The sequence below is a fragment of the Canis lupus genome, chromosome 9, assembly GCF_011100685.1.
Source record: "Canis lupus familiaris isolate Mischka breed German Shepherd chromosome 9, alternate assembly UU_Cfam_GSD_1.0, whole genome shotgun sequence".
Taxonomy (NCBI): Eukaryota; Metazoa; Chordata; class Mammalia; order Carnivora; family Canidae; genus Canis; species Canis lupus.
Window position 1 is genome coordinate 21,502,323 of NC_049230.1, and position 27,321 is coordinate 21,529,643.

Sequence of the window (27,321 nt, forward strand, 5' to 3'; positions counted from 1 at the left end):
ATTTGTTTCCCATCAAAAAGTCTAGATAGTGGGTTATGAATCACATTGGGGAGGGCGTGTGTCCTAATAGTATTATTCTCACACAAGTATATCCCTTATTTCACATTCAAAACGTCCCTGCCCAAATAACCCAAATAAATGAGCTGCCAGAATGAAATGCCCCCTTACATTTCCAGGTCACCAAAAAGAATCTGGACCCATAAGAACCAGTATCAACCAAGGCTACACATGATGCGCTAAGCAAAATCAGACTAACACATATGCCTACATATATGGTATATGTTTTTTTATAATAAATTTATTTTTATTGGTATTCAATTTGCCAACATACAGAATAACACCCAATGCTCATCCTGTCAAGTGCCCCCCTCAGAGCCCGTCACCCATTCACCCCCACCCTCCGCCCTCCTCCCCTTCCACCTCCCCTAGTTTGTTTCCCAGAGTTAGGAGTCTTTATGTTCTGTCTCCCTAACTGATATTTCCCACACATTTCTTCTCCCTTCCCTTATATTCCCTTTCACTATTATTTATATTCCTCAAATGAATGAGAACATATAATGTTTGTCCTTCTCCGATTGACTTACTTCACTCAGCATAATACCCTCCAGTTCCATCCACGTTGAAGCAAATGGTGGGTATTTGTCATTTGTAATGGCTGAGTAATATTCCATTGTATACATAAACCACATCTTTTTTATCCATTCATCTTTTGATGGACACCGAGGCTCCTTCCACAGTTTGGCTATTGTGGACATTGCTGCTAGAAACATCGGGGTGCAGGTGTCCCGGCGTTTGGTCTCATTCATTTGGGGAATATAAAAAATAGTGGAAGGGAATAAGTGGAAAGGAAAAAAAAGAGTGGGAAATGTCAGAGAGGGAGACAGAACATGAGAGACTCCTAACTCTGGGAAACGAATTAGGGGTGGTGGAAGGGGAGGTGGGCAAGGAGTGGGGGTGACTGGGTGACGGGCACTGAGGGGGGCACTTGACGGGATGAGCACTGGGGGTTATTCTATATGGTGGCAAATTGAACACCAGTAAAAATTAAATTCATTAAAAAATAAAAATAAAAAATAAATTACACTACCGTGAGCTCCTTTGATGATTCTTTCCATAGCATGTTGCCATTGTTTGTATATCTGTGTGTGTGGCACGGGTGCTTCCAGTAACCTGAAAGAACATGGAGGAACTTGACAGAGGCAGTTCCTCAAAGCTTGAATGAACAGAATAAAGGAGCAGGTCTCTAAGCCTTGGGCCTTCAGTATCAACATCATCAGGATACTTGCTAGAAATGCCAAACCTCAGGCTCCTCGTGTAATCAGAACCTCTAAGATTTGTCCCAAACATATTTAACAAGCCCTTTGGATGATTTGCTGAATGCTTAACTTGCACTATCATGAGTGGAGAATGTGGAGAAATGGCAACTAAAAGAACTTATATTGACTAAGAGCCATTCACATTTCAAAGGGATCAAAAAACAGAAATAAAAGGCATTCAAATTGGCAAAGAAGAAGTCAAACTCTCCCTCTTCACCGATGACATGATACTCTATATAGAAAACCCTAAAGACTCCACCCCAAGATTGCTAGAACTCATACAGCAATTTGGCAGTGTGGCAGAACACAAAATCAATGCCCAGAAGTCAGTGGCAGTCTATACACTAACAATGAGACTGAAGAAAGAGAAATTAAGGAGTCAATCCCATTTACAATTACACCCAAAAGCATAAGATACTTAAGAATAAACCTAACCAAAGAGGTAAAGGATCTCTACCCTAAAAACTACAGAACACTTCTTTTTTTTTTTTTTTTTTTTTTATTGGTGTTCAATTTACTAACATACAGAATAACACCCAGTGCCCGTCACCCATTCACTCCCACCCCCCGCCCTCCTCCCCTTCCACCACCCCTAGTTCGTTTCCCAGAGTTAGCAGTCTTTATGTTACAGAACACTTCTTAAAGAATTTGAGAAAGACACAAAGAGATGGAAAAATATTCCATGCTCATGGATTGGAAGAATTAATATAGTGAAAATGTCAATGCTACCCAGGGCAATTTACACGTTTAATGCAATCCTTATAAAAAAACCATGGACTTTCTTCAGAGAGTTGGAACAAATTATTTTAAGATTTGTATGGAATCAGAAAAGAACCTGAATAGCCAGATTTTAAAACACAAACCCCGAATTTTAAAACACAAAACCATAGCGGGGACATCACAATGCCAGATTTCAGGTTGTACCACAAAGCTGTGGTCATCAAGACAGTGTGGTACTGGCACAAAAACAGACACATACATCAATGGAACAGAATAGAGAATCCAGAAGTGGACGCCCAACTTTATGGTCAACTAATATTCGACAAAGCAGGAAAGACTATCCACTGGGAAAAAGTCTCTTCAATAAATGGTGCTGGGAAAATTGGACATCCACATGCAGAAGAATGAAACTAGATCACTCTCTTGCACCATACACAAAGATAAACTCAAAATGGATGAAAGATCTAAATGTGAGACAAGAATCCATCAAAATCCTAGAGGAGAACAAAGCCAACACCCTTTTTGAACTTGGCCACAGTAACTTCTTGCAAGATACATCCATGAAGGCAAAAGAAACAAAAGCAAAAATGAACTATTGAGACTTCATCAAGATAAGAAGCTTTTGCACAGCAAAAGATACCATCAACAAAACTAAAAGACAACCTACAGAATGGGAGAAGATATTTGCAAATGACGTATCAGATAAAAGGCTAGTTTCCAAATCTATAAAGAACTTATTACACTCAACACCAAAGAAACAAACAATCCAATCATGAAATGGGCAAAAGACATGAACAGAAATCTCACAGAGGAAGACACAGACATAGCCAACAAGCACATGAGAAAATGCTCCGCATCACTTGCCATCAGGGAAATACAAATCAAAACCACAATGAGATACCACCTCACACCAGTGAGAATGGGGAAAATTAACAAAGCAGGAAACCACAAATGTTGGAGAGGATGTGGAGAAAGGGGACCCCTCCTGCGCAGTTGGTGGGAATGTGAACTGGTGCAGCCACTCTGGAAATCTGTGTGGAGGTTCCTCAAAGAGTTAAAAATAGACCTTCCCTATAACCCAGCAGTTGCACTGCTTGGGAATTACCCCAAAGATACAGATGCAATGAAATGCCGGGACACCTGCACCCTGATGTTTCTAGCAGCAATGTCCACAATAGCCAAACTGTGGAAGGAGCCTCGGTGTCCATCGAAAGATGAATGGATAAAGAAGATGTGGTTTATGTATACAATGGAATATTACTCAGCCATTACAAATGACAAATACCCACCATTTGCTTTGACGTGGATGGAACTGGAGGGTATTATGCTGAGTGAAATAAGTCAATCAGAGAAGGACAAACATTATATGGTCTCATTCATTTGGGGAACATAAAAAATAGTGAAAGGGAAAAAAGGGGAAAGGAGAAAAATGAGTGGGAAATATCAGAGAGGATGACAGAACATGAGAGACTCCTAACTCTGGGAAACGAACTAGGGGTGGTAGAAGGGGAGGTGGGCGGGGTGTGGGGGTGACTGTGTGATGGGCACTGAGGTGGGCACTTGAAGGATGAGCACTAGGTATTTTCTATATGTTGGCAAATTGAACACCAGTAAAAAATAAACATTTAAAAAATAACCCATGTGCTATTAATTTCCCAGCTCTGGAGGTAAGTTCTAAAGAGAGGCACATTCTGATTATTCAACATTTTCTTTTTGCTCCATTGAAGAGTATTTTTAATTAAGAATGAGGCAAGAAAAAAAGAAAGAGACTAAAATTTTCAGGATCAAAAGGCCATCCAGAGACATGCAATACAAAAATATATGACAGCAAAACTAACAGCCACTAAACCCTAAATCAGCACAGTGACAGGAACCATATAGGTAATATGCCTGCCACGGTTCAAGGGTAGAGAACATGACCGGGGGTTAGAAACGTTGAGGAAAACCCATTCCAGTGGCAGAGATGAGCAGCATCGCATCACACAAACACACACACACACACACACACACACACACACACACACACACAACTGTCTCCTTCCCCATTGCCCAAAAATGACCCACAATATAGGGTCTTTTCCTCTTGTCTCCTGCCACTTCCCACATGCCACACTATGCACATGGGATGTCCTCCCCACTGGTCATTGGAAGAAATGCATGACCAGAAATCTGTTGGCCCTAATCCCATCCTGCTATAGGATACAGGAGGGGACAGAAAGAAATAAAATTGCAAATGCCACCTATCACTTGACAGCCCTCTGTGGAGGAAGACGAGAGTGGTTCAGGAGATGCCAAGGGTGTGAGTCAGGAGGAAAAGTAGACCAGTTTAATGTATCACATCTAGAAAAGAAAATTAGTTTCCATGAATACAACAAATGCAGACAAACATTATTGTATAATCTGACAATTACTTAAATAGTAGGAAAACAAAAATAAGGAAGACGTGTTGGCAAGTCACTGTCTTCAGGCAGTATATAAGAGGCCATGGCAGAATGAGACTCCCAAACTTCACACCTTCACTCCCCTGGAAAACACACCCAGAACCTCCACTCTCTGACACCATGGTCAACTCCTGTTGTGGCTCCGTCTGCTCTGAGCAGGGCTGTGGCCAGGAGACCTGCTGCCGCCCCACCTGCTGCCAGACCACCTGCTGCAGGACCACCTGCTGCCGCCCAAGCTGCTGTGTGTCCAGCTGCTGCCGCCCCTCCTGCTGTGGTTCCAGTGGCTGTGGCTCCAGCTGCTGCAGGCCCAGCTGCTGCATCTCTAGCTGCTGCCGCCCCACCTGCTGCCAGACCACCTGCTGCAGGACCACCTGCTGCCGCCCCAGCTGCTGTGTGTCTAGCTGCTGCCGCCCCTCCTGCTCCAGTTCCAGCTGCTGTGGCTCCAGCTGTTGCCGCCCCTCCTGCTGCATCTCTAGCTGCTGCCGCCCCTCCTGCTCTAGTTCCAGCTGCTGTGGCTCTAGCTGCTGCAGGCCCAGCTGCTGTGTGTCCAGCTGCTGTCGCCCCACCTGCTGCCAGACCACCTGCTGCAGGACCACCTGCTGCCGCCCCAGCTGCTGTGTGTCCAGCTGCTGCCGCCCCTCCTGCTGTGGTTCCAGTGGCTGTGGCTCCAGCTGCTGCAGGCCCAGCTGCTGCATCTCTAGCTGCTGCCGCCCCACCTGCTGCCAGACCACCTGCTGCAGGACCACCTGCTGCCGCCCCAGCTGCTGCGTGTCCAGCTGCTGCCGCCCCAGCTGTTACTAGACCACCTGCTGCTGCCCAACCTACTCTGGGGGTTCTTGCTGCTGAGTATCTTGGCCAGCATCCCACTGTCTTTCATCAACCAGTCTTCTTGATATAGTCCAACTAAGAGCTGAAGCATGAGAGGCCAACCCTCAATCCTCCGTTCCGAGGGACTTTTCAACTGAGTTGGCCTCCAAATATACTCACTCCCCCATCACCAATGCCCTCCTCCTCACCTCCCTTCTTACTAGCTCCCTCCCAAAGGAATACAAAGCTTGAGTTTTCTCTGAAATCTGTCAACCAACATGTCATCCCAATCACATTTTTGTTTCTGGCCAGATTGTCTCATATGGAGATGTTCCTATATCTTGAATAAATCTTAATTTTCCAGGCATACACATCAAAAGCCTTCGCGTCTCATTATTTTTCCTTCCTGAATTGTTATCCTTAGCTGTCAACTGTTCTGGTGTTCCCTGCAGGAAGAGGGGTCCACGGCAGTTGACTTTAGGATTTCCACCTCTATCCCCTCAGGACTCTCCATGAGGACATTGGAAGGAGGTTGTTTACAGCAAGTACCTGGAACTCTCTGCTGAGGGCTTTGTCTAGATGAAGGAGCAAGCTCTCAGCAGGCCAGAGGTAGGCAAAGCAAGTGTCCAAGAGAAGTCCTCAACCAATGGGCAGCAGTTGGCTAGGCGCTCTAGCCTCTTTCCTCTAAGTGGAGCATAGGAGACCACACGTCCTCGGTGGGACTGAACCCCAGCCACCTCTGGGTGTCATCTGCTCTTGAAACCATTCTGGATTGACATCCATCTCTTTCCTGGTCACTTCTCAGATTCCCTGTGACACTTACTGAGATGCTCTCCCAAACAAACTACTTGTCCTCAAACCTCTGTGTCGGAGTCTGCTCCTGAGGTCACCCTAACACCAGTGGTCCCAATCTCAGTAGCAGTCCCTTCAAAACATTTCCATACCATATGAGTGGTACCAATGGCGACAGTCAACTCCTGAACTAATTTTTCACTGAAGCATGAAAGCTTTTCATGGTGGGCTGCTTCTTCTGACAGTTTTTTGTACACTTGTTTTTAGACTATTAGTCTCCAACGTTTTAAATGTTATCATATATGCTGAGGGATAGGACACACTCCCATGAGTGATACAGCTCACCATCTTCACAACCTTCTCCCTAAAGGAGGCTTCTTTAGGGGGAACTGTCCCAAGCTGTGATTATGACATGGCATTACAATAAACAGAGGCTGAAAAAGAGAATCTTGCATGACTGGTGTATAAGGAAGAGTTCCAGGAGGAATCAGTAAGAAACTGAGGGAAACAAAATAGGAGTCTAAAAGAATCTAATGCAAAATGTGGTTCCAGTTCAATTCTACCCTCATATTGTGACCCCAGAGAGGAGGGGTATGGACTGTTTACAAACCTGCTTCTCTTAGGAGCAAGGGAGTTGGGACCTTGTAGTCCTCCATCACTTATTACTACCTTTGGACAACTTTTGAAGTAGAGAAAGGAGAGAGGAGGCTGACTTTCAGTGGCTGTTTGACCTAGTTTAACATTTATACCTACAGAAGAGTGTGGGTAAATAGTGTGTGCCTATAGTATTCTATACTGGCAGTATCTTGTGGTTCAGGGCATTTTTGGAAGGAATCTTATGGGATATTATGTATCTACCTCTAGGTCCGCTCATGTCTATGAATTTCTTTCATTAATCTCACTTCTTGTGGTTTGTGTCAATTTTGAGAAAAACCTGGAAGAGGAGAGTGAAGTATGTGGTTCCTCTGCTCCTTTAGCTGACTTGTCCAGGGAATTGACCTAGATCCCCATCCCTGAGAACCCTGAGTCCCTTGTTCCTATATCTTCTTCAGGCTACATTACTTGCACATCTATAGTTAATCCTGGAAATATGTATACCAAGGATTTACTTTTAGATCACCTCCTGGTCTCCATAGCTCCTTTCTCTGCTTGCTGATCTCCTGGCACTAGAAACCCAAGGGGATAAGGTGACATCCAGAACTTTTATTCCAATAAGAACTTTACCATGTCCCCGGAGATAGCACTCTTCTCTTATAGCTGAGACCCGTTGGTGCACAAAGCCTATAATTATGGGATAATGAGGTACAATTCCACAAATGAGTACTGGGAGTGAAGATGAGTAGGTAACTCCTATATCCCGGTATGGATTATTGTATTCTAGTGGGGGTATATTGGCATTTTGTATATTTAGCACTCATGGTCATCTCATATCCCATATCCCACAGCATCCAGATATATGAATACTGCAGCTTCCCCTGTATATGGTTATATATTTATTTGGAAAGTTTTAAAGAAATTTCTACTATAAATACTTGTTGTTGTTCTTTAGCCTGGGTGACTGGCCTCTATTGATGGGTCAATGCATTCTAGGTCTGAGAACTGGCTCAGGTCTGAAAACTGCATGAGGGATCACATGTTTTGGGGGACCACTGACATCAGCTTTTTGTTCATGTACTCCCTAGTTCTATAGAGGTTAAGCTAAAAAACTTAAGGTATAGAGCTTAAGGTACAGTATACCTATAACCTATTTGGTTGCCTATATCCTATTCTGGGGACACCATGTTCTATTATCCATATTGATAGGTAGATCCTTGAGGTTCACATATCATTCTGTCCCCTTTGTCATTCCAACCTTGTTGGCCATTACATCATTATACTCCTGTTACTTCCTAGAGTTAAATGCTGCCACCTGACCTCCACTATTCTGAGATATATCATGCCCATTATTCCTAGGGAGATCAGTTCTCTGATAGTATTCCCTACTACAACCTCTGAATTCAGAATAATAGACACTATTTTCTCAGTGATGCCACTGACTCCCATGCCTGATAATGCCTTATTACCTCAGTAAAGAGAGTGCCTTTGAGACCTACTAGGGATCATATTCAGCCAGTTGCCCTTTCTGAGCTTGTGACTACTGTATTCTAACATATCCACCTCTCTGCACCTTTTGATCCCTTTTCCTCATCTGTGTGTGGTGTGTGCTAGATAAATCTGTACTGGATATGCATTGTTATGTAACATTACCTCACTTTTTAGCCTCTTAAAATGACACAAACTTATTACCTCACAGTTTCTGTGGATCAGGAATTCCCTGTTGTTCATTTGGGTTCTCACAAGGGTTCCTCAACTGATTACCTGGCATTAAGTCTCATCTGAGGTCTCGATTGGGGAAGAATCCACTTTCAGTTTCACTCATGTGATCCTTGGTGGGATTCAGTTCCTTGAGGGCCACTGGAGCAAGGACCTCTCTTCCTTGCTGGTTGGTGAATGGAGACTGTGCTCAGTTATTGTAGCCTTGTAGGGCTACAAGGATCTCTCCCACATAGCGCTTGGCTTCAACTAAGCTAGTGAGAGAGAGAAAGAGTTGTCTTTCAGATGAAAGTCACAGTCTTTCATAACTCAGTCCTTTAATGTTGCCATATGATGTTTAGAAGCAAATTATTTAAGGGGAAGGAAATATGTAAAACCATGAACACCAAGAGGTGGAAAGCTTTGAGCCTTCCTGGAGTCTACCTCAGAACTGGCACATAATATTGAAAGAATCAAAAGACATATAAGATTCCTTTATACAAAATTTGAAAACATGTAAAACTAAACTATATCGTTTAGGGATGTATAACCAGGTGGTTAAATCATGAAGAAAATTAATGAAAAGATCATTAAAAATCTAGTTAGTGATAATCTATATAGTGGAAAGAGGGGGATGTGGTCCAGAAGTCATATCATGGGCTATTTTGGTGAAGACAACATTTTATTTCATGACTTGGGAATTGGGTATATAGTATTTGTGCCAAAATTATTATATTACACATGTATATTTTATACACTATGCAGTATATGTGTTTTTCATAAGAGTTTTTATAAATTCAGTGTAGACTGAAATAGTTGCTCTATTTACAGTTAAAAAGGAATATTCAATTATGCACTGATTGAACCTACAGTTGACCATTGAATGATACAGGTTTGAACTGCCTGAACCCATTTATAGGTGGATTTTTAAAATAAATACAGTGCAGTAGTCTAATATATTTTCTCTTCCTTATGACTTTCTTAATAACATTTTCTTCTCACTAGCTTACTTTATTATAAGAGTTCAGGGATCCCTGGGTGGCGCAGTGGTTTAGCGCCTGCCTTTGGCCCAGGGCACGATCCTGGAGACCTGGGATCGAATCCCACGTCGGGCTCCCGGTGCATGGAGCCTGCTTCTCCCTCTGCCTATGTTTCTGCCTCTCTCTCTCTCTCTCTCTCTCTGTGTGTGTGTGTGACTATCATAAATAAATAAAAATTAAAAAAAAAGATTTATAAAAAAAGGGAGTTCAGTATACAAGACACATAACACACAAAATGTGTGTTATTTGACTATGTTATTGGTAAACTTACCGTCAAGAGTAGGCCATTAATAGTTCTGATTTTAGGGAGTCAAAAGTTAAGTGGGGATTTTCAACTCCACAAGGGATGGCACCTCTAACCCCTGTGTTGGTCAAGGGTCAACTGTCATTAAAGAACTGAAGGAAAGTTCACCAGTGGTATATGGGCATTTATATGGCTAAAATATTGCTTTAATTATATATACTACTACTATCAAAACTGATAATATTGTTAATGTGTATCTTTATATGTTTTAATAGAGCTCAAGAGGCGGGGCAAGATGGTGGAGGAGTAGGGGCTCACCTGGCCCCACCAACTTACCTAGATAATTTTCAAACTGAACACCTATAAATTTGACCTGAGATTTAAAGAGAGAACTGTCAGAACGCTACAGAGAGAAGGGTTTTCACTTCTAACAAGGTAGAAAGGTGGAAAAAAATAAAATAAAAGAATCAAGTAGGGAGGGGCTCCGCAAGAGTAGGGCTAAGGCCAGTGCAAAAGCCTCAGCTCCAGAGAAGCAAGAACTTTAAAAAATTGGCACCACATTCTTCCCAGATGGAAAAGTGCTTAGCAGGGAAATTGGGCAGAATCATAGGAGGGGCAGTGAGGCCTCCAATTTTCCGGAGTCACTAATAGAGGAGGTATGCCCTGGGGAAAGCCCACCACAAACTGTGGGTCGATCTTGGTAAAGGACTGGAGCGCTCGCCCTTGGGGCATCTGGGAGAAGCTGGTGGGTCAGATAGCCGTGCCCCCCAGGCACTCTTCAGAGTGTAGGGATAGAGGGAACATAACTCAGTTTCTTAAAAGCCATCTACAAAATGCCCACCGCAAATATCATTCTCAATGAGGAAACACTGGGAGCCTTTCCCCTAAGAGCAGGAACATGACAAGATGTCCACTCTCACCGCTGCTATTCAACATAGTACTAGAAGTCCTAGCCTCAGCAATCAGGTGACAAAAAGAAATAAAAGGCATTCAAATTGACAAAGAAGAAGTCAAACTCTCCCTCTTCTCAGATGGCATGATACTGTACCTAGAAAACCCAAAAGACTCCACCCCAAGATTGCTAGAACTCAAACAGCAATTTGGCAGCGTGGTAGGATACAAAATCAATGCCCAGAAGTCAGTGGCATTTCTATACACTAACAATGAAACTGAAGAAAGAGAAATTAAGGAGTCAATTCCATTTACAATTACACCCAAAAGCATAAGCTAGGAATAAACCTAACCAAAGAGGTAAAGGATCTCTACGCTAAAAACTATAGAACATTTCTGAAAGAAATTGACGAAGACACAAAGAGATGGAGAAATATTCCATGCTCATGGATTGGAAGAATCAATATTGTGAAAATGTCCATGGTACTCAGGGCAATTAACACGTTGAATGCAATCTCTATCAAAACACCATGGACTTTCTTCAGAGAGTTGGAACAAATAATCTTGATTTGTGTGGAATCAGAAAAGATCCCGAATAGAGGAATATTGAAAAGAAAACCAGAACCGGGGCATCACAATGCTGAATTTCAAGTTGTACTACAAAGCTGTGATCATCAAGACAGTGTAGTACTGGCACTAAAACAGACACATAGGTCAATGGAACAGAATAAAGAACCCAGAAATGCGCCCTCAACTCTATGGTCAACTAATATTTGTCAAAGGAGGAAAGACTATCCACTGGAAAAAGGATAGCCTTTTCAATAAATGGTGCTGGCAAAATTGAACAACAATGTGCAGAGGAATGAAACTAGACCATTCTCTTACACCATACACAAAGATAAACTCAAAATGGATGAAAGATCTAAATGTGAGACAAGAATCGATCAAAATCCTAGAGGAGAATATGGGCAACATCCTTTTTGAACTTGGCCACACCAACTTCTTGCAAGATATCATCTATGAAGGCAAGGGAAACAAAAACAAAAATGAATTATTGGGACTTCATCAGGTTAAAAAGCTTCTGCACAGCTAAAGAAACAGTCAACAAAACTGAAAGACATCCTACAGAATGGAAGAAGATATTTGCAAATGACCTACCAGATAAAGGGCTAGTATCCAAGATCTATAAAGAACTTATTAAACTCAACACCCAAGAAACAAAGAATCCACTCATGAAATGGGCAAAAGACATGAACAGAAATTTCAGCAAAGGAGACATAGACATGGCCAACAAGCACATGAGAAAATGCTCCGCATCACTTGCCCTCAGGGAAATACCAATCAAAACCATAATGAGATACTATCTCACACCAGTGAGAATGGTGAAAATTAACAAGACAGAAAACAACAAATTTTGGAGAGGATGTAGAGAAAGGGGAAACCTCCTGCACTGTTGGTGGGAATGTGAACTGGTACAGCCACTCTGGAAATCTGTGTGGAGGTTCCTCAAACAGTTAAAAATAGAGCTACCCTATGACCCAGCAATTGCACTACTGGGGATTTACCCCAAAGGTACAGATGCAGTGAAAAGCCGAGACACCTGCACCCCAATGTTTATAGATAGCAGCAATGTCCACAATAACCAAACTGTGGAAGGAGCTTCAGTGTCTATCGAAAGATGAATGGATAAAGAAGATGTGGTCTATATATGTAATGGAATATTACTCAGCCATTAGAAACGAGGAATACCCACCATTTGCTTCTACATAGATAGAACTGGAGGGTATTATGCTGAGTGAAGTAAGTCAATCAGAGAAGACAAACATATGGTTTCATTCATTCAGGGAATATTAAAAATAGTGAAAGGGATTATAGGGGAAAGGAGAGAAAATGAGTGGGAGATATCAGTGAGGGTGACAGAACATGAGAGACTCCTAACTCTGGGAAACGAACAAGGGGTAGTGGAAGAGGAGGTGGGTGGGGGGACGGGGTGACTTGTTGAAGGGCACTGAGGAGGGCACTTGACAGGATGAGCATTGGTTGTTCAGTATATGTTTGCAAATGGAACTCCAATTAAAAAAAAACCTAAAATAAATAAATAAACATTTTAATAGTGCTTAATTTTTATTATGAAATAACTTAATTGACTTGAAATATATTAATTTCCTTATCATTTAGCAATGCCTAGTGTAGGGGGTCTCTATTTAGATAATAATTCTACAAATTAAGTCTCTATAGTTACCTAATAGTAGCACATTTTAGCTACAGACTAAGTATATCCCAGATATTTTTTAAAATAATGAGTACTAACATAACATATGTCTTACCTGATAAGGGAAAAAATTTTTTTTGCATGCCATTCTATAAAGGTTATATTAACATGGTATGTTCAGTTTCCCTGAGAAACACAACACAGGTTCCTCAATGGTGTTGCAAACATCAGTTAGGTCCACTTTGTTCAACTTTCCTTGATGTTTACCTAACTAATGTATATTGTTGTCAAATTCTAAAAAGAAAACAAAAAAATTTTTAAGTATTTTTTATATTCTGTATGGCCACATATATAACATTTAACATATATAATATATTATATAACACATATTAACATTTTTTTAAAGTACACAAAAGAAAAAAATTGCACTCCATCTAATCTATTGTAATAAAAGAGTTACAGTTTAGGTAGACCATACATAATTTATGGGTATGGTCCTGAAATTAATTATTATCAATTCTACTTCTCCAGACAATGGGTAAAAATTTTAGCAAGGAGTACATAGGGTGTTGTCTCTGTTGGTTTTGTTTTTCATTTTTTAAAAATCCAGTGTGCTATCACTAGCAATTTCCCGTGCCCCATTGTCCTATTCTCATCCATGTAAAACTTTTGTTTGGAATGAGAGATCTAAAAGAGTAAAGAGAATTATCAAGGTTTCAGTCTGAAATTGCTCAAAGTTTAGTGGTTCAAAATCAGTATCATTTTTTTCTATTAATTAGATGTTACCAATTTTAATATTGCATCTACTTCTGTTCCCAATTGTCTAATATTACACAAATTAATGTCATATAGACAGTTTAAGGAGCTGGATCTAAAACAGTTTAAGGAGCTGGATCTAAAACCATGCATTAAGATTACCTCAGGAGTGAAAAAAAAAATTCACATGCCCAGGCCATACACCAGATCAGTTAAAAATCAGAATTTTTGAGGGCAGAAGTCAGGCATCAAGACTTTTCATCTCTCCTCGGTGATCCCAATATGTAGGCAACTTTGTGAACCACTGGCCTAGGGACGGATTCTCTGCATATTTCTCTATAATGAGAATGTACTCTGCCTTTGCAACTATTGCAAAACAGGCTTTCTTAGTCTCCCTCTATTTACATGGAAAACTCTCCCCTGGTAATAAGAACATTTTTTTAATGATTTTTCTTCCCTCAGCATCTCCTATACAGCAAATCAAGTGAAAATCTCTCCCCTTGGGACATGTTGCCTCACAATAGAATTGTTTAATGCCTCAGGTTCTCTAGCTCTGAAAATCAAGTGTTTGCTAAGAAAGTTATTGTGACAAAAATATGGCAAGGGGCTTGGTCTTCAAATGGTCCTAATTAAGGTATTTAAGAATCTCATCCAATGGTAATCAATGCCTCTCTGTTTTCACCCAGTCTTGAGTTCTGGGACCCCCTCAGTCCCAGGCAAACAGGAATGGCTGATAGTAGTTACAATAAGCCTTTGTACTTTGTTCCTACAGCTTCTTCATTCAGAACTAGTGATACATGGATCAACATTAGCAATTCTCACAGGCATATGCCAAGCTAATGGGCCCAAAGACAGAAAAGAAATTATGCTATATATCATCTTTTTGAAGCTCTAGATCAAAACAAACCTACAGTGAAAAAAATATTAAAACAATGGCTGCCCCTATGATGGTGGGGAGTTTTACTGAAGTTCCATGTGGGAATTTTCTGGTATAATGGAAAATATTCTCTATCTGGATAGGTATGGTGGTTATATTGATGTGCATCTGTTAATCAAAACTCATCAAATAGTATGCTTAAGATATGTACATTTCACAGTATGTAAAATTTACCTAAAACGTAAAACAAATCATAAAAAGTAAATAAGAAACAGTAACTAGAATTATTTATTTAAAAATAAATCTATGTCTTTACCAAATTGTAATCTTGGCTAATTTGTCTTAGACACCATTCTTTTAGTTAAATTATACTACTATGAGCTCCTTTGATGTTGCACAATTGTGTGTGTGTGTGTTAGCATATGCACACACACATGCGTGTATGTGATCCTCACAGTAATCTGTAAATTCCTGGGGAGGAAACTCTGTAACTGCTCAATAACTGGCAACATGTGTATCTCAGATTATCCACTCAACAATCTGCTTTATAAACAGGCAGGAACCTGATAGAGGTACTTCCTCAAAGCTTGAATGAACAGAAATTTAAGGAGCAGGTCTGTAAGTGTGGTCCTTGGGCCTTCAGCATCAACATCATCTGGATACGTGTCAGAAATGCCAAACCTTGGGGCATCTAAGGTGGCTCAGTGGTTGAGCTTCTTTGCCTTTGGTTCAGGTTGTTATCCCAGGGGTCCTGGGATCAAGTCCCACATCAGGCTCCACACAGGGAGCCTGCTTCTCCCTCTGTCTATGTCTCTGCCTCTCTCTTTCTGTCTCTCCTGAATAAATAAATAGAATCTTTATTTTTTATATACATATTTTTAATTGAAGTTCAATTTGCCAACATATAGTATAACACCCAGTGCTCATCCCATCAAGTGCCTTCCTCAGTGCCCGTCACCCAGTCACCCCATCCCCCCCGCCCACCTCCCCTTCCACTACTCCTTGTTTGTTTCCCAGAGTTAGCAGTCTCTCATGTTTTGTCACCGTCTCTAATTTTTTCCACTCATTTTCCCTCCTTTCCCTTATAATTCCTACCACTATTTCTTATATTCCCCATATGAATGAAACCATATGATGATAAAGAAGATGTGGTCTATATATACAATGGAATATTACTCAGCCATTAGAAAGGACAAATACCCACCATTTGCTTCAACGTGGATAGAACTGGAGGGTATTATGCTGAGTGAAGTAAGTTAATTGGAGAAGGATAAACAAAAATTTTTTTTTAAAAAAGCCAAATCTCAGACTCCACTCTGCAGTCAAAACCTCTGAGGATTGTCCCAATCATATTTAATAAGCCCTTTGGATGATTTAATGCCTGCTCACATTAGATTATCACTAAATAAACGAAAAGTAAAAATAGTAACTAAATGAAGTTAAATTGACTAAAATCCATTCACATTTCAAATGGATCCAAAAAACATGTGCTACAGATTTCCCAGCTATGGCGGTAAGTTCTGAGGAGAGGTATATTCTGATTATTCAACATTTTTTTTTTTGCTCCGTTGAAGAATATTTTAAATTAAGAATCAGATGAGGGATAAAAATGAAGCTATGCCTTCCAGAACCTAATGACAAGCTGGAGAAAACAACATAAATATATGATATTAAAGCAACAACTTAATGAGCAATTGAACATGGTAGTGACAGGAACTATACAGATAATTGCCTGACATGCTTTTAGAGTAGAGAACATGATCCAAAGTTTGAAACATCCAAGAAAACCCATTCCAGTGCCGTAGAAATCAGCAATGTCATATCATATAGAGCTGTCTCCTTCCTCATTGCTCAATAATAACCCACAAAAAGGGCCTTTTCTTCTTGTCTCATGCCACATGCCACACTATGCAGATGGAATTTCTTCTCCACTGATCATTGGAAGAAATGCATGACCAGAAATATAACTGCCCTAATCCCATCCTGCTAGGAGATGTAGAAGGGGACAGGAAAAAAAATGCAATTGCAAATGTCACCTATCACATGACAGCCCTCTGTGGAGGAACATGAGGAGAGACTGGTCCAGAAGATGCCAGGGGGTGTGAGTCAGGAGGAAAAGCAGACCAGATAAAATCACATCTAGAAAAGAAAATTAGTTCCATGAGTTTAAACCATTACATAAACAAATATTATTGTATAATCTGGCAATTACTTAACCATTAGTAAAACAAAAATAAGGAAGACGTGTTGGCAAGTTACCATGTTCGGGCAGTATATAAGAAGCCATGGCATGATGAGACTTCCAAACTCAAGACCTTCAATCTCCTAGAAACACACCAGAAACCTCCACCCTCTGACACCATGGTCAACTCCTGTTGTGGCTCCATCTGCTCTGAGCAGGGCTGTGGCCAGGAGACCTGCTGCCGCCCCACCTGCTGCCAGACCACCTGCTGCAGGACCACCTGCTGCCGCCCCAGCTGCTGTGTGTCCAGCTGCTGCCGCCCCTCCTGCTGTGGTTCCAGCTCCTGTGGCTCCAGCTGCTGCAGGCCCAGCTGCTGCATCTCTAGCTGCTGCCGCCCCTCCTGCTCTAGTTCCAGCTGCTGTGGCTCCAGCTGCTGCCGCCCCTCCTGCTGCATCTCTAGCTGCTGCCGCCCCTCCTGCTCTAGTTCCAGCTGCTGTGGCTCCAGCTGCTGCCGCCCCACCTGCTGCCAACCCACCTGCTGCCAGACCACCTGCTGCAGGACCACCTGCTGCCGCCCCAGCTGCTGTGTGTCCAGCTGCTGCCACCCCTCCCGCTGTGGTTCCAGCGGCTGTGGCTCCAGCTGCTGCAGGCCCAGCTGCTGCATCTCTAGCTGCTGCCACCCCTCCTGCTGTGACTCCAGCTCCTGTGGCTCTAGCTGCTGCCGCCCCTCCTGCTGCTGCCCCTCCTGCTGTCTGCGCCCAGTCTGTGGCCGGGTCTCCTGCCACACCACTTGCTATCGCCCCACCTGTGTTATCTCCACCTGCCCCCGCCCCATGTGCTGTGCCTCTTCCTGCTGCTGAGTATCTCTGACTATAATCTTTTTGACATATGGATGTCTTCACAAGTCACATAAAATGCGTTAAAGCCAGCCAGTGACTGTGGAATGGACTCTTAGCTGCCAACTCCTCATCTTCTGATTTGGGCATTCAGAGTTGGTGTTGAGTTCTAGGAAATGACAGGTTTAATAAAACAACTGTCAAATGATTTTTAACCCAGGCCCAAATGTATCTATTTTCAGGCCAGCAATATCTTCATCCTATGTATACACTGACTGTGATGATCTTACGTGACATTGTTTTCATATATTCTCAATAAAGAGCCATTCCCCCTGATATTAAAATCTCCTGATTCGTTAATGATTTGCATGAACATATGTGTGTGTGTGTGCACGCACTCGTGTCTTTACTGTGTCTTTACGTGTGTCTGTCACCTCATACCAAAGGCCATCTTGCTTCAAATGCAAGTGAACATGTTCAAGAGTATGTTCCACTTATATTGGAATCAAGACTCCACTAGGCATTCATTGTATGACATGGACAAAATGGCTTAACCTCTCCAAGCCTCAGTCTGCTTTCTCTGAGAAATGGGGACAATACACCATGTTCTTCAAAGGTTCAAAGACATAATCTGTGTAATATAATGTAATATAGTTAGCACAGGATGGGGTACATAATGTAAGCTCTCAAGAAATATCTTTTCTTTTTTTCTTTCGTTCTTTCTTTTCTTTTTTTATTTTTATTTTTATTTTTTTTGGTTATTTGTCTTGGAACACTACTCTGGACTAGAATAGTTAGTATCTTAGCATAGTTTTGTCTTTGCTAGAACAGCAAAGAAAGTTTACATTATTGTTTCACTGTCCTCTATAACTCAAAATTAAGTTTTAGTATATGTCTCAAAAGTCCCTTTTAAAAACACTAGTGAGTTGAACACCATAAAGTCATCTAAATTTCACTTGATATATTTCTACTTCAAGTATGTTCCATTATTGGTTGTGCAAATATCAGGTATTCTTTGTAGCTCAAGTACTTTCTCCTCCTTCCTTCCTCCCTCTTTCTCCTTCCTTTACTAAGGATAAAAACTCTCTTTTAGAATACTAAGTATACCTTCTAACCCAGATTTCTGGAAATCTATGAACTCCATGGCAACTTTTCAATACAAAATGTAAAACTTTTCATTAATAGATGCTCAAAATTTTAGTATTTCTAGACTGAAACTTCTTATTTTTTCATCTCATGAAAACCCTCATGTTACTGAAGTTTCTCATCCTCTTGATTTTTTTTCACTTTGGGCTTTTGTCACCTTGCCTGGTTTTACCTAAGAGAATATGCACAGGATATTTCTTTGAGACTCAGTTTTCTCAGCAGCCAGACTGAGGTAAGAATAATCTTCCTCAGCTGAGAAAATGTGTCACAATATACATAATATTATGATGCTTATACAAATATAAAGGTCTGTATGTTTTGATTCATAATCTGTATAGTAAAAACATTTTAAATTCAAATTGTGCATACATCAGTTTTATCAATTAGCTGTGTTATATTTCCCCAAAATTTAACAAATGTAATTAAGGGTTATTTCTAAAAATTTTTTTAAAAAAGTTATAAGGTATAAGAGACAAACCAGATAGGAGTTGATATAAAAGGGGGTTCATTTCAACACAGGTTGGATACCATATTCTTAGCATATCAGAGAAATGTCTGGTAGACATTTCCAGCTTCACCTTTTCAACTTACCCTGAAATGTTCTGCAGAATATAGCCCTGCCTATTCACACACTAGAATTAACATATCTTTCATCCTCTCATATGTTCCTCTTTAATAACTACTAATTATAGGATGCAGGTTCCCGTTTCAACGTTATGCTTTATTAGCTAGAGCTGAATCAAAGAATGTAGGTTTTATACTATTTTTTTTTCAGTATTGAAGTATATGAGGCTTGTAATTTCCTATTTTTATAACAAGAACTGAATCACAGTAGGAATAAGATAGAACTCTGAATCTGTGAATTAAAAGGACTATTTATAAAAGTGTGGACAGAGCTTAGGGAAAGCAACAAGGAATAGCTCTATATCTATGGCTCATAATAGCAAGGAGCAGTTACCCAATGCCTGAAGATCTATGCAAAGATTTGGGTGAAGTAGTCAAAGGGCAGCATGCCAAACTTCTTAGGATTACTACATACAAGCACTCAGTGTACAGTAATTTCCATCAGGGAAAGTTACAGTGCTCCAAAAGATTCAAAAGTGATACCAGAGATATTGTGGCAGAGAAAACCAAGGTATAAACAATTATGAATGGGAAAATATGGCTGAGTGATTATTCTGTGATCCCACTGAGTATACCTAAACACAGAATTGGGATGATTTTCAGTGAATAGAGAATGGATTAAGTCTACCCTTCATCCAGTTTTATTTAGCCTTACTAAATAGGTACCACTGAAATTGCTCAAGCCTTCCTAGGTAGTAAGCTCTAAGCAATATAGAATTCCAGAAGAACAATAAGAAATGACTGTTCTGATGAAGGAGACAGCTGAAGGGAGACTTGTAATCCCCACAAATACTTTTAACAGTCCTGTCTGGCTGGTATGTGGGGAGACAGTTCCTGGAGGTTAACAGCAGAATCCTGATAATTAAATAGCTTTTTCCTCTGGTTGCTTCAGTTATAACTAATATATAAGAACTTTATAGGAGGCACAACAAGCCTAGCAGGACTGGTATGCCATCCCAGACTTGTCTAACGCGTTCTTTTCTGTGCCAGTTTCAGGGTTCTCTCAGGCGTAATTTATATCCTCATGGCAGGGAAACAAGTATATATTTACTGTTTGGCTACATGGATATTTGAGTTCATTATCATATTGCCATTATCTAGTGAGGTTGGCTCGGACTTGATAACCATTAAAAACAAGTTAATACTTTACATTGATAATCGTGGCATTCAAGAGTGGAAAATCATCAATGAATTTGAAAAAGCAAGTCCAGAAATAGACTCGAATACATAAGAAAATTTAGTATATGAAAAGGCGGCATCTTAAATCAGTAGGGAGGAATGTATTGTTAGGGTCACATCAGATTCAAAAGCATTTAAACCTCACATCTTGTAATCCTGATTGATTAAATATTTGAAATATTGAAAATATAAAACTTGAAACTCTGAACAGAAGAAATTCTGAAACAATGTTTATGCAAAATCACAACTGGAAAGGACTGGAAAGGTCTTTCAAAGTATGATACCAACCCAGAAGTCATAAAAGAAAAGATTAATAAATTTGGCTATATTAAACATTTGTATGAGAAAAAAATCACATAAGTGAAGTCAAAGAAGAAAGAGAAACTAGGAAAAATATCTGAAATTCATATTACATAAAAAGGCTAACTTTTAGTCTATTATGTTTATATAAAGAGTTCCTGCAAAAAACAACATATAAAGGCTGAACATAGTAGAAAAACATGAATTATAGACAATATAGAAAATTTTCTATAATTTTTTTCTATATAATTCCTATAATTTTACTTATAGAAAAGGAAATACCAATAGCCTTAAACATCTGAAGAGCTGCTCAATCTGACTTATAATAAGGGAAATGCAAATTAAAATCACAAAGAGTGAGGTGATGGATGCAGGGTGGGCTAAAATAGGTGATGGGTATTTAGGAGGGCACTTATTGTGATGAGCACTGAGTTTTATATGTAAGTGATGAATCACTAAAGTCTATTCCTGAAACCAATATTAACTATATATTAGCTAACTGGAATTTTAATAAAAATTTGAAAAAGAAAAAAATTGACCTAGAGAAACTTTTTCACCTATCATACGGACCAAGTTGATGAGAGATAGACAGATGTCCACATACATAAATATAGATCTCTCTATATATGTATCTATGTATTTGTGTATCTTATGTATCATTGTATTAATAAAAATGGGTAAAGACAAAACATTCACACATTGCTGGTAGATGTGTGAATTGGTAAATCTCTATGAAAAGTGTAGTTGGCATTATCTAACAAATATTATAAACAAGTGTATACTCTTTGATCCACTATTCTATTTCCCTAGGAATTTATTCTACATAAAACACCCACACATGTGAAATTATGTAAGAGCAGGCTTATTCACTGCAGCATTGTACATAATCTCAAAAGACTAAAAAGCAAACTAAATATCCAATAGCAGAAGACTGGTTCAATAAATTATGATACCTTCATAAATGGAATACAATGCTACTGTAGAAGAAAAAGAATGGCAAAGTGGTGTATATACTATCTGAATGCTTCATATGAAAAAGCAAAGCAGGAGAACCAAGACTGGTGCACTACCATTTATATAAATGAAATAAATAAATGAATAAATATTCTTATTTGTTTCTTATGTGTTAAATATTTTCAGAATGAGTAACAAAAACTGGAAGCTCTGGTTTCCTTCAAGTGGGGAATCTAATGACTATGAAGAAAGTTGGGAGGAATACATGTAAAAAAATGTATCCAAAATGTTTAAATTAAACTTTAAAATATAAAAACGTTCACCAGAGACTTTTATTTTGTTTTCACCCTCGACTTCTTCCATATCCAAGGCAATGCTAGGCAACATTTAACTTTTCCTACACTCTTTCCAAAGGAGAAATGTGGGGTTTTTTTCATGTCTTAGTAATGCTGGTCTTGTCAAAGCTCATATGGATAGAGGGGTGGATGCAGAGCTGCAACCCACAGCCCAGCTCAGTGGGTATGACTAGAGGACTGATTCAAACAGTGGGAAGACCTGGGGATAGGGAAGTTTTCCAGCCCCTTGGTGAAAATGGTAAGTACCACAGTGGCATCAAATCATAGTTCAGCTACCTTGTTTGAGGCAGCTTTCCTGGGTATGCACTTTTCTACTGTCTAAAAGAATAATTAAATAATAAGCAAGCATGTTTGGGGCATAAAGGTAAATTCTAAGAGAATTGTTTAAGTATTATATGTTCACCTTTATTACAATATAAATAACATCACTTGGAAGGAACTACAGATTTTAGTTTGATTATTTAAGAAAAATATACAATGGTCATAGCTAACTCCAAAAACAAATAGAAAAATATTATATGAATAGTGAACATCAGGGAGCTCTTAGGACCATGAAAAGAAATTTGGAATTCCCCAAAATACATGTCCCTAGATATTTGCTGACAATGGGGTTTCGAATGATTCTATCTATGTTTCATGCTTATTTATATGTTATAATGCAGAGTGCATTAATAACCTAGAGCAACATGAGGGTAAGACAATTTCTTTCCCATCTGACTTTTCAGAGAGACAGTCAGTATGTACAATGTAGACTCCAGTGCTGGGTTGGCTGGAAACAAATCACTGCTTCCTATTTATTGGTTTTAATTCTCCCTGTGTCTTAGTCTCCTCATCTATAAGGGGGAGATTATAGTGAAACTTATTGCACTGGGTTGTTGGGACTGGCAAATGTGCTTATCTATGTAAAGCACTGGAAAAACTGCATGACATGCTTGTTGTTATTGGAGTATCCAGCAAAGTGCTCAGCAGGCAATACTCAGAGCTTGGAGGAGGAAGGAAGGAAGCACAGGAATTTCATAATCTATGGTGTTTTCATTTTGTGTAGGGTGCTGAAAAGAACAGGTATATTTAGTGCATAATTATGCCAAATATCTCTTCTTTATTTCTAAATGGCTTCAGTTCTTCTTTTATCTAGCACATAAATCCTTTCTGATTTACTTATCTCTTAAAACTTTATATTACTGGCTTTTAGGAGGAAAGGGCATAAATTATATACAAGGAGAATTATAAAATACATAAATATGGAAGGAGTATGTTTTATAGATTTTATGAAAAATCTCCCTTATACCTCTATTTTCAATTTGGTTCAAGCATTTGTGGATTCTTTCTTTGAAGTAACTCTGTTATACTCATTACCATCACGTGATGCTATGAAGACATCTATCACCTTGCTCCACTTCAACATTGAAACAGTGTCTCTCTCGAGAAAGCCAAGTGTATTTTGGCATTTCTAAAGGCAAATCAAAAGTTAAAATAAATTATATATGGCATATATATTACATTCCTGCCTAATAGCTTTTAATAGATCCCACCATTTCTTCTGAAGTTTAAGGATATACACAACCTCTCTCTCATTCTAGCAATTTCAATTTATCTCTCATTTCTTTTTTTTTTTTTTTAAGATTTTACTTATTTATTCGTGAGAGACAAAGAGAGAGAGACATGGGCAGAGGGAGAAGCAGGCTCCCTGCTGGTAGTAGAACTCGATCCCAGGACCCCAGGATCACAACCTGAGCCAAAGGCAGACAGACATTCAACTGCTGAGCCACCCAGGCATCCCTATCTTTCACTACTTCTTAAAGTAAACCTTCCAGACATTTCCCATTCATCATCACAAGCCATAGTTATGCCCAATCTCAACTGTTGTCCTTTCTCTTGAACAACAAAAGGTCAATGTGTCTCCTTTGATGGCTGAGGCAACATCTGCACTCATTAAACATAGATCTCCTTTATCAAAAATCATTCAATTGCAGGTCCTAGGGATGCAAAGATGAGTAAAGCATAGTCCTTGCCCTAATGGGGTTTATATTCTAGAGGGAACCAGATTCATAAATGCATTTCTGGTAGAAAATGATATGATGGAACCAATGCATGTACAAAGCATAAATGGAAGTGTAATGGAGAAAAGACTTTACTTGGTGTTGTGCCAAGGAAGATATAGGAGGAAGGTAGCATTTGAACTCAATGTGAAAAGATATCTTGTCCAAATATCTATGGATAAGATAACTCAATGGGAAAAAAAGGAGAACCTTGAGCTCATCAGAGACTTTGCAGGAAGAGAGACTATCATGAATGTAACTTGTTTTTGCCTTGAATATTCTTTTTCTCTGAACACCTGTGGCTCTGAAGAATACCCCTTACTTAGGATCATAACCAGATGTGGCCTTGATTATAAAACTCTTTGTGGATATAATTACTATGTAAGTACATATAAGGTCATAAATATCATTTATATTCCCCATAATGCTTCCACGAAAATCTTTTTTTTTTGCTTCCAAGAAAATCTTAAACATAAATCATAACCACAAAAAAAAACTGGCAAATATTTCAGCTTAGAATATTTGAAAAAAATTTTAATAAAATGGCCATAAAGTATAACCACGGTATATTATATTTCAAAAGACAGATCAAAAACTATCAGCCCGTTTAGCCCAACCCAGAGGACATTTCTAAAGATCAATAGCGATCAGTCCCAGATGACTCTTTGCTATTTAAAAACTCTGAGTTGCTACTAACTGTTTCAAAGTACAACAGAGTGATGAGAAATAGCACAGCTTGGAATGCTGTAGGAATTTCATTAACCCAATGACCATCACAATACACACAATGAATCATAAGTCTCCTCACTTCTTAAACTCAAAAAGAAGGAGCTTACTTTCTTTTTTTCCTACCAGCATTCCATCTATTGAAACATGAATTTTCCATGAGAGATCCTACTCCGTCAGAAGCTCTTCCAGAATCATGTCAGGGTGAGAAACAGAAGAGACAGGGATTTGCTTGTGTCACATGATACGCTGAGATTTAAAGTCTTGTGACACTGCAAACAAAGGAAGAAATAAGAAGTGATTCACATGAGAACCCTGGGGAACTTGAGAAAGAGGAAATAACTATTTTCTATACATTGGGAGTTTTTATTAGAAAAACATAATGATTTACTAATTGCATTTGTAGTCATATAAACAAAAAGAAGGAAACAGAAATCCTTCAGCAGGGTATAAAGGGGCCATTGTGGCAAGGAGACTTCCAAACTCAAGACCCTCACTCTCTTGGAAACCCATCCACGACTTCCACTCTCTGACACCATGGTTAGTTCTTGTGGCTCTGTCTGCTCTGACCAGGGCTGCGGCCATGGCCTCTGCCAGGAGACCTGCTGCTGCCCCTCCTGCTCTGGCTCCAGCTGTTGCCGCCCCAGCTGCTGCCAGACCACCTGCTGCCGTCCCAGCTGCTGCATCTCCAGTTGCTGCCGCCCCTCCTGCTCTAGTTCCAGCTGCTGTGGCTCTAGCTGCTGCAGGCCCAGCTGCTGTGTGTCCAGCTGCTGCCGCCCCACTTGCTGCCAGACCACCTGCTGCAGGACCACTTGCTGCCGCCCCAGCTGCTGTGTGTCCAGCTGCTGCCGCCCCTCCTGCTCTAGTTCCAGCTGCTGTGGCTCCAGCTGCTGCAGGCCCAGCTGCTGCATCTCTAGCTGCTGCCGCCCCTCCTGCTGTGGCTCCAGCTCCTGTGGCTCTAGCTGCTGCCGCCCCTCCTGCTGCTGCCCCTCCTGCTGTCTGCGCCCAATCTGTGGCCAGGTCTCCTGCCACACCACTTGCTATCGCCCCACCTGTGTTATCTCCACCTGCCCCCGTCCCATGTGCTGTGCTTCTTCCTGCTGCTGAGACCTTTCCCTGAACCTACCCTCTCCCCTTCATTGGGTTCATCATAGCAGCAGACTCTATATACCATGTGGATGCCTTAGGGGTGGCCATTCCCAACAACTGTATGCCCACACCCCAGCCTCAGGCCAAACTCTCACCTTTGTTGACCATTTCCTCAGGTGGACTCAGAGTATGAAATTAGATGATATTCATAGAAGAAATTACTAGAATTGCCCAAATTCTACATCTGACCTTTTGATTTCTGGGTGCCAAGTCACTCTGTCCCAAACACAGAAATTCCTGCAGGGCCCACAGGGACACTGCTGTTACAGCCTCAGATCCAAAAGTCTGTATTTCCTGTTACAGGAATGTTTCTGAATCTTGTTGCTGCTTCTGAATAAAGTTCCACTTTCCTGGCCTAGAAATACCATGCTCTTGTGTCTGCTGCTTTGCACTGATTGTCCTCATTTCCTGAGAAAGTATAGCCAAAATGCCACTGAATCAGGCTTTCAAGTCCCTGCTCTCACATTCAGAAAAATCCCAATATGGAGTATGACATTAAAAGCAAACCAGCCGGGATCCCTGGGTGGCGCAGCAGTTTGGCGCCTGCCTTTGGCCCAGGGCGCGATCCTGGAGACCCGGGATCGAATCCCACATCGGGCTCCCGGTGCATGGAGCCTGCTTCTCCCTCTGCCTGTGTCTCTGCCTCTCTCTCTCTCTCTCTGTGACTATCATAAATAAAAATTAAAAAATAAATAAATAAAAAAAAGAAAAACAAACCAGCCAACCCAGAAATAACAATATTTAGGATGTCCAAAAGACTGAAGAATCATAAAGATTTTTATGTAAAAAATTTAGGGCCATGGAGAAGGGTTATATGCCACAGCAAGCCTTTCTTCAATATTTCTGAGAACCTACTTTGCCCTACAATTCCACTCCTCTGAGATGTCTCCTCCCTCTGTTCCTTTCTTCTCTCTTCCTCCCTTCCTTGCCCCATCTCCAGTGTTCTTCCCTTGTCTGGTTTTCATAAAAAACCAGGGGGTCCTCCTTATGGTCTATCCATCTGCCATGTAATCCAAGTTATTGCTTTCTCAGCTTCTCTAACTTCATCTTCATCCATTAATAACAAAACAATGATCTTTTGGGAAAATCAATCTCCCTGAGTAACTGGGGGATAACTCCTAACTCTGGGAAACGAACTAGGGGTGGTGGAAGGGGAGGAGGGCGGGGGGTGGGGGTGAATGGGTGACGGGCACTGAGGGGGGCACTTGACGGGATGAGCACTGGGTGTTATTCTGTATGTTGGCAAATTGAACACCAATAAAAAATAAATTTATTATTAAAAAAAAAGAAAATGGAAAGTACTCAAATTTTAATATTTCTCTATCTTAATGATTTTTTCTGGGATGTATACTTACAGCCATGTTTAGGAGCACTTTGTCAACAAATTCTATGAGGAGTGTGGGACTGACAAGAAACCAATTAATGCACTAGTTTGGTTCTTA

At 40.4% G+C, this 27,321-nt stretch overlaps 3 protein-coding genes across 3 annotated transcripts; all 3 read left to right on the forward strand.

Annotated features, from left to right (window-relative positions):
* The first annotated feature begins 4,555 nt into the window (after positions 1–4,555).
* On the forward strand, positions 4,556–5,655 carry LOC119873272 (keratin-associated protein 4-12-like). Its single transcript, XM_038546123.1, has one exon. It carries the CDS (start codon positions 4,598–4,600, stop codon positions 5,276–5,278), a length of 681 nt encoding a protein of 226 aa, XP_038402051.1. The 5' UTR covers positions 4,556–4,597; the 3' UTR covers positions 5,279–5,655.
* An 11,053-nt stretch (positions 5,656–16,708) lies between these two features.
* Positions 16,709–17,744, forward strand: LOC490994 (keratin associated protein 4-12-like). The gene has a single exon (XM_038546124.1). It carries the CDS (start codon positions 16,750–16,752, stop codon positions 17,428–17,430), a length of 681 nt encoding a protein of 226 aa, XP_038402052.1. The 5' UTR covers positions 16,709–16,749; the 3' UTR covers positions 17,431–17,744.
* Positions 17,745–25,226: 7,482 nt separating this feature from the next.
* Positions 25,227–26,241, forward strand: LOC100686048 (keratin-associated protein 4-11-like). Its single transcript, XM_038546125.1, has one exon. The coding sequence runs from the start codon at positions 25,268–25,270 to the stop codon at positions 25,835–25,837; it is 570 nt and encodes a 189-aa protein (XP_038402053.1). The 5' UTR covers positions 25,227–25,267; the 3' UTR covers positions 25,838–26,241.
* The last annotated feature ends 1,080 nt before the right edge of the window (positions 26,242–27,321 follow it).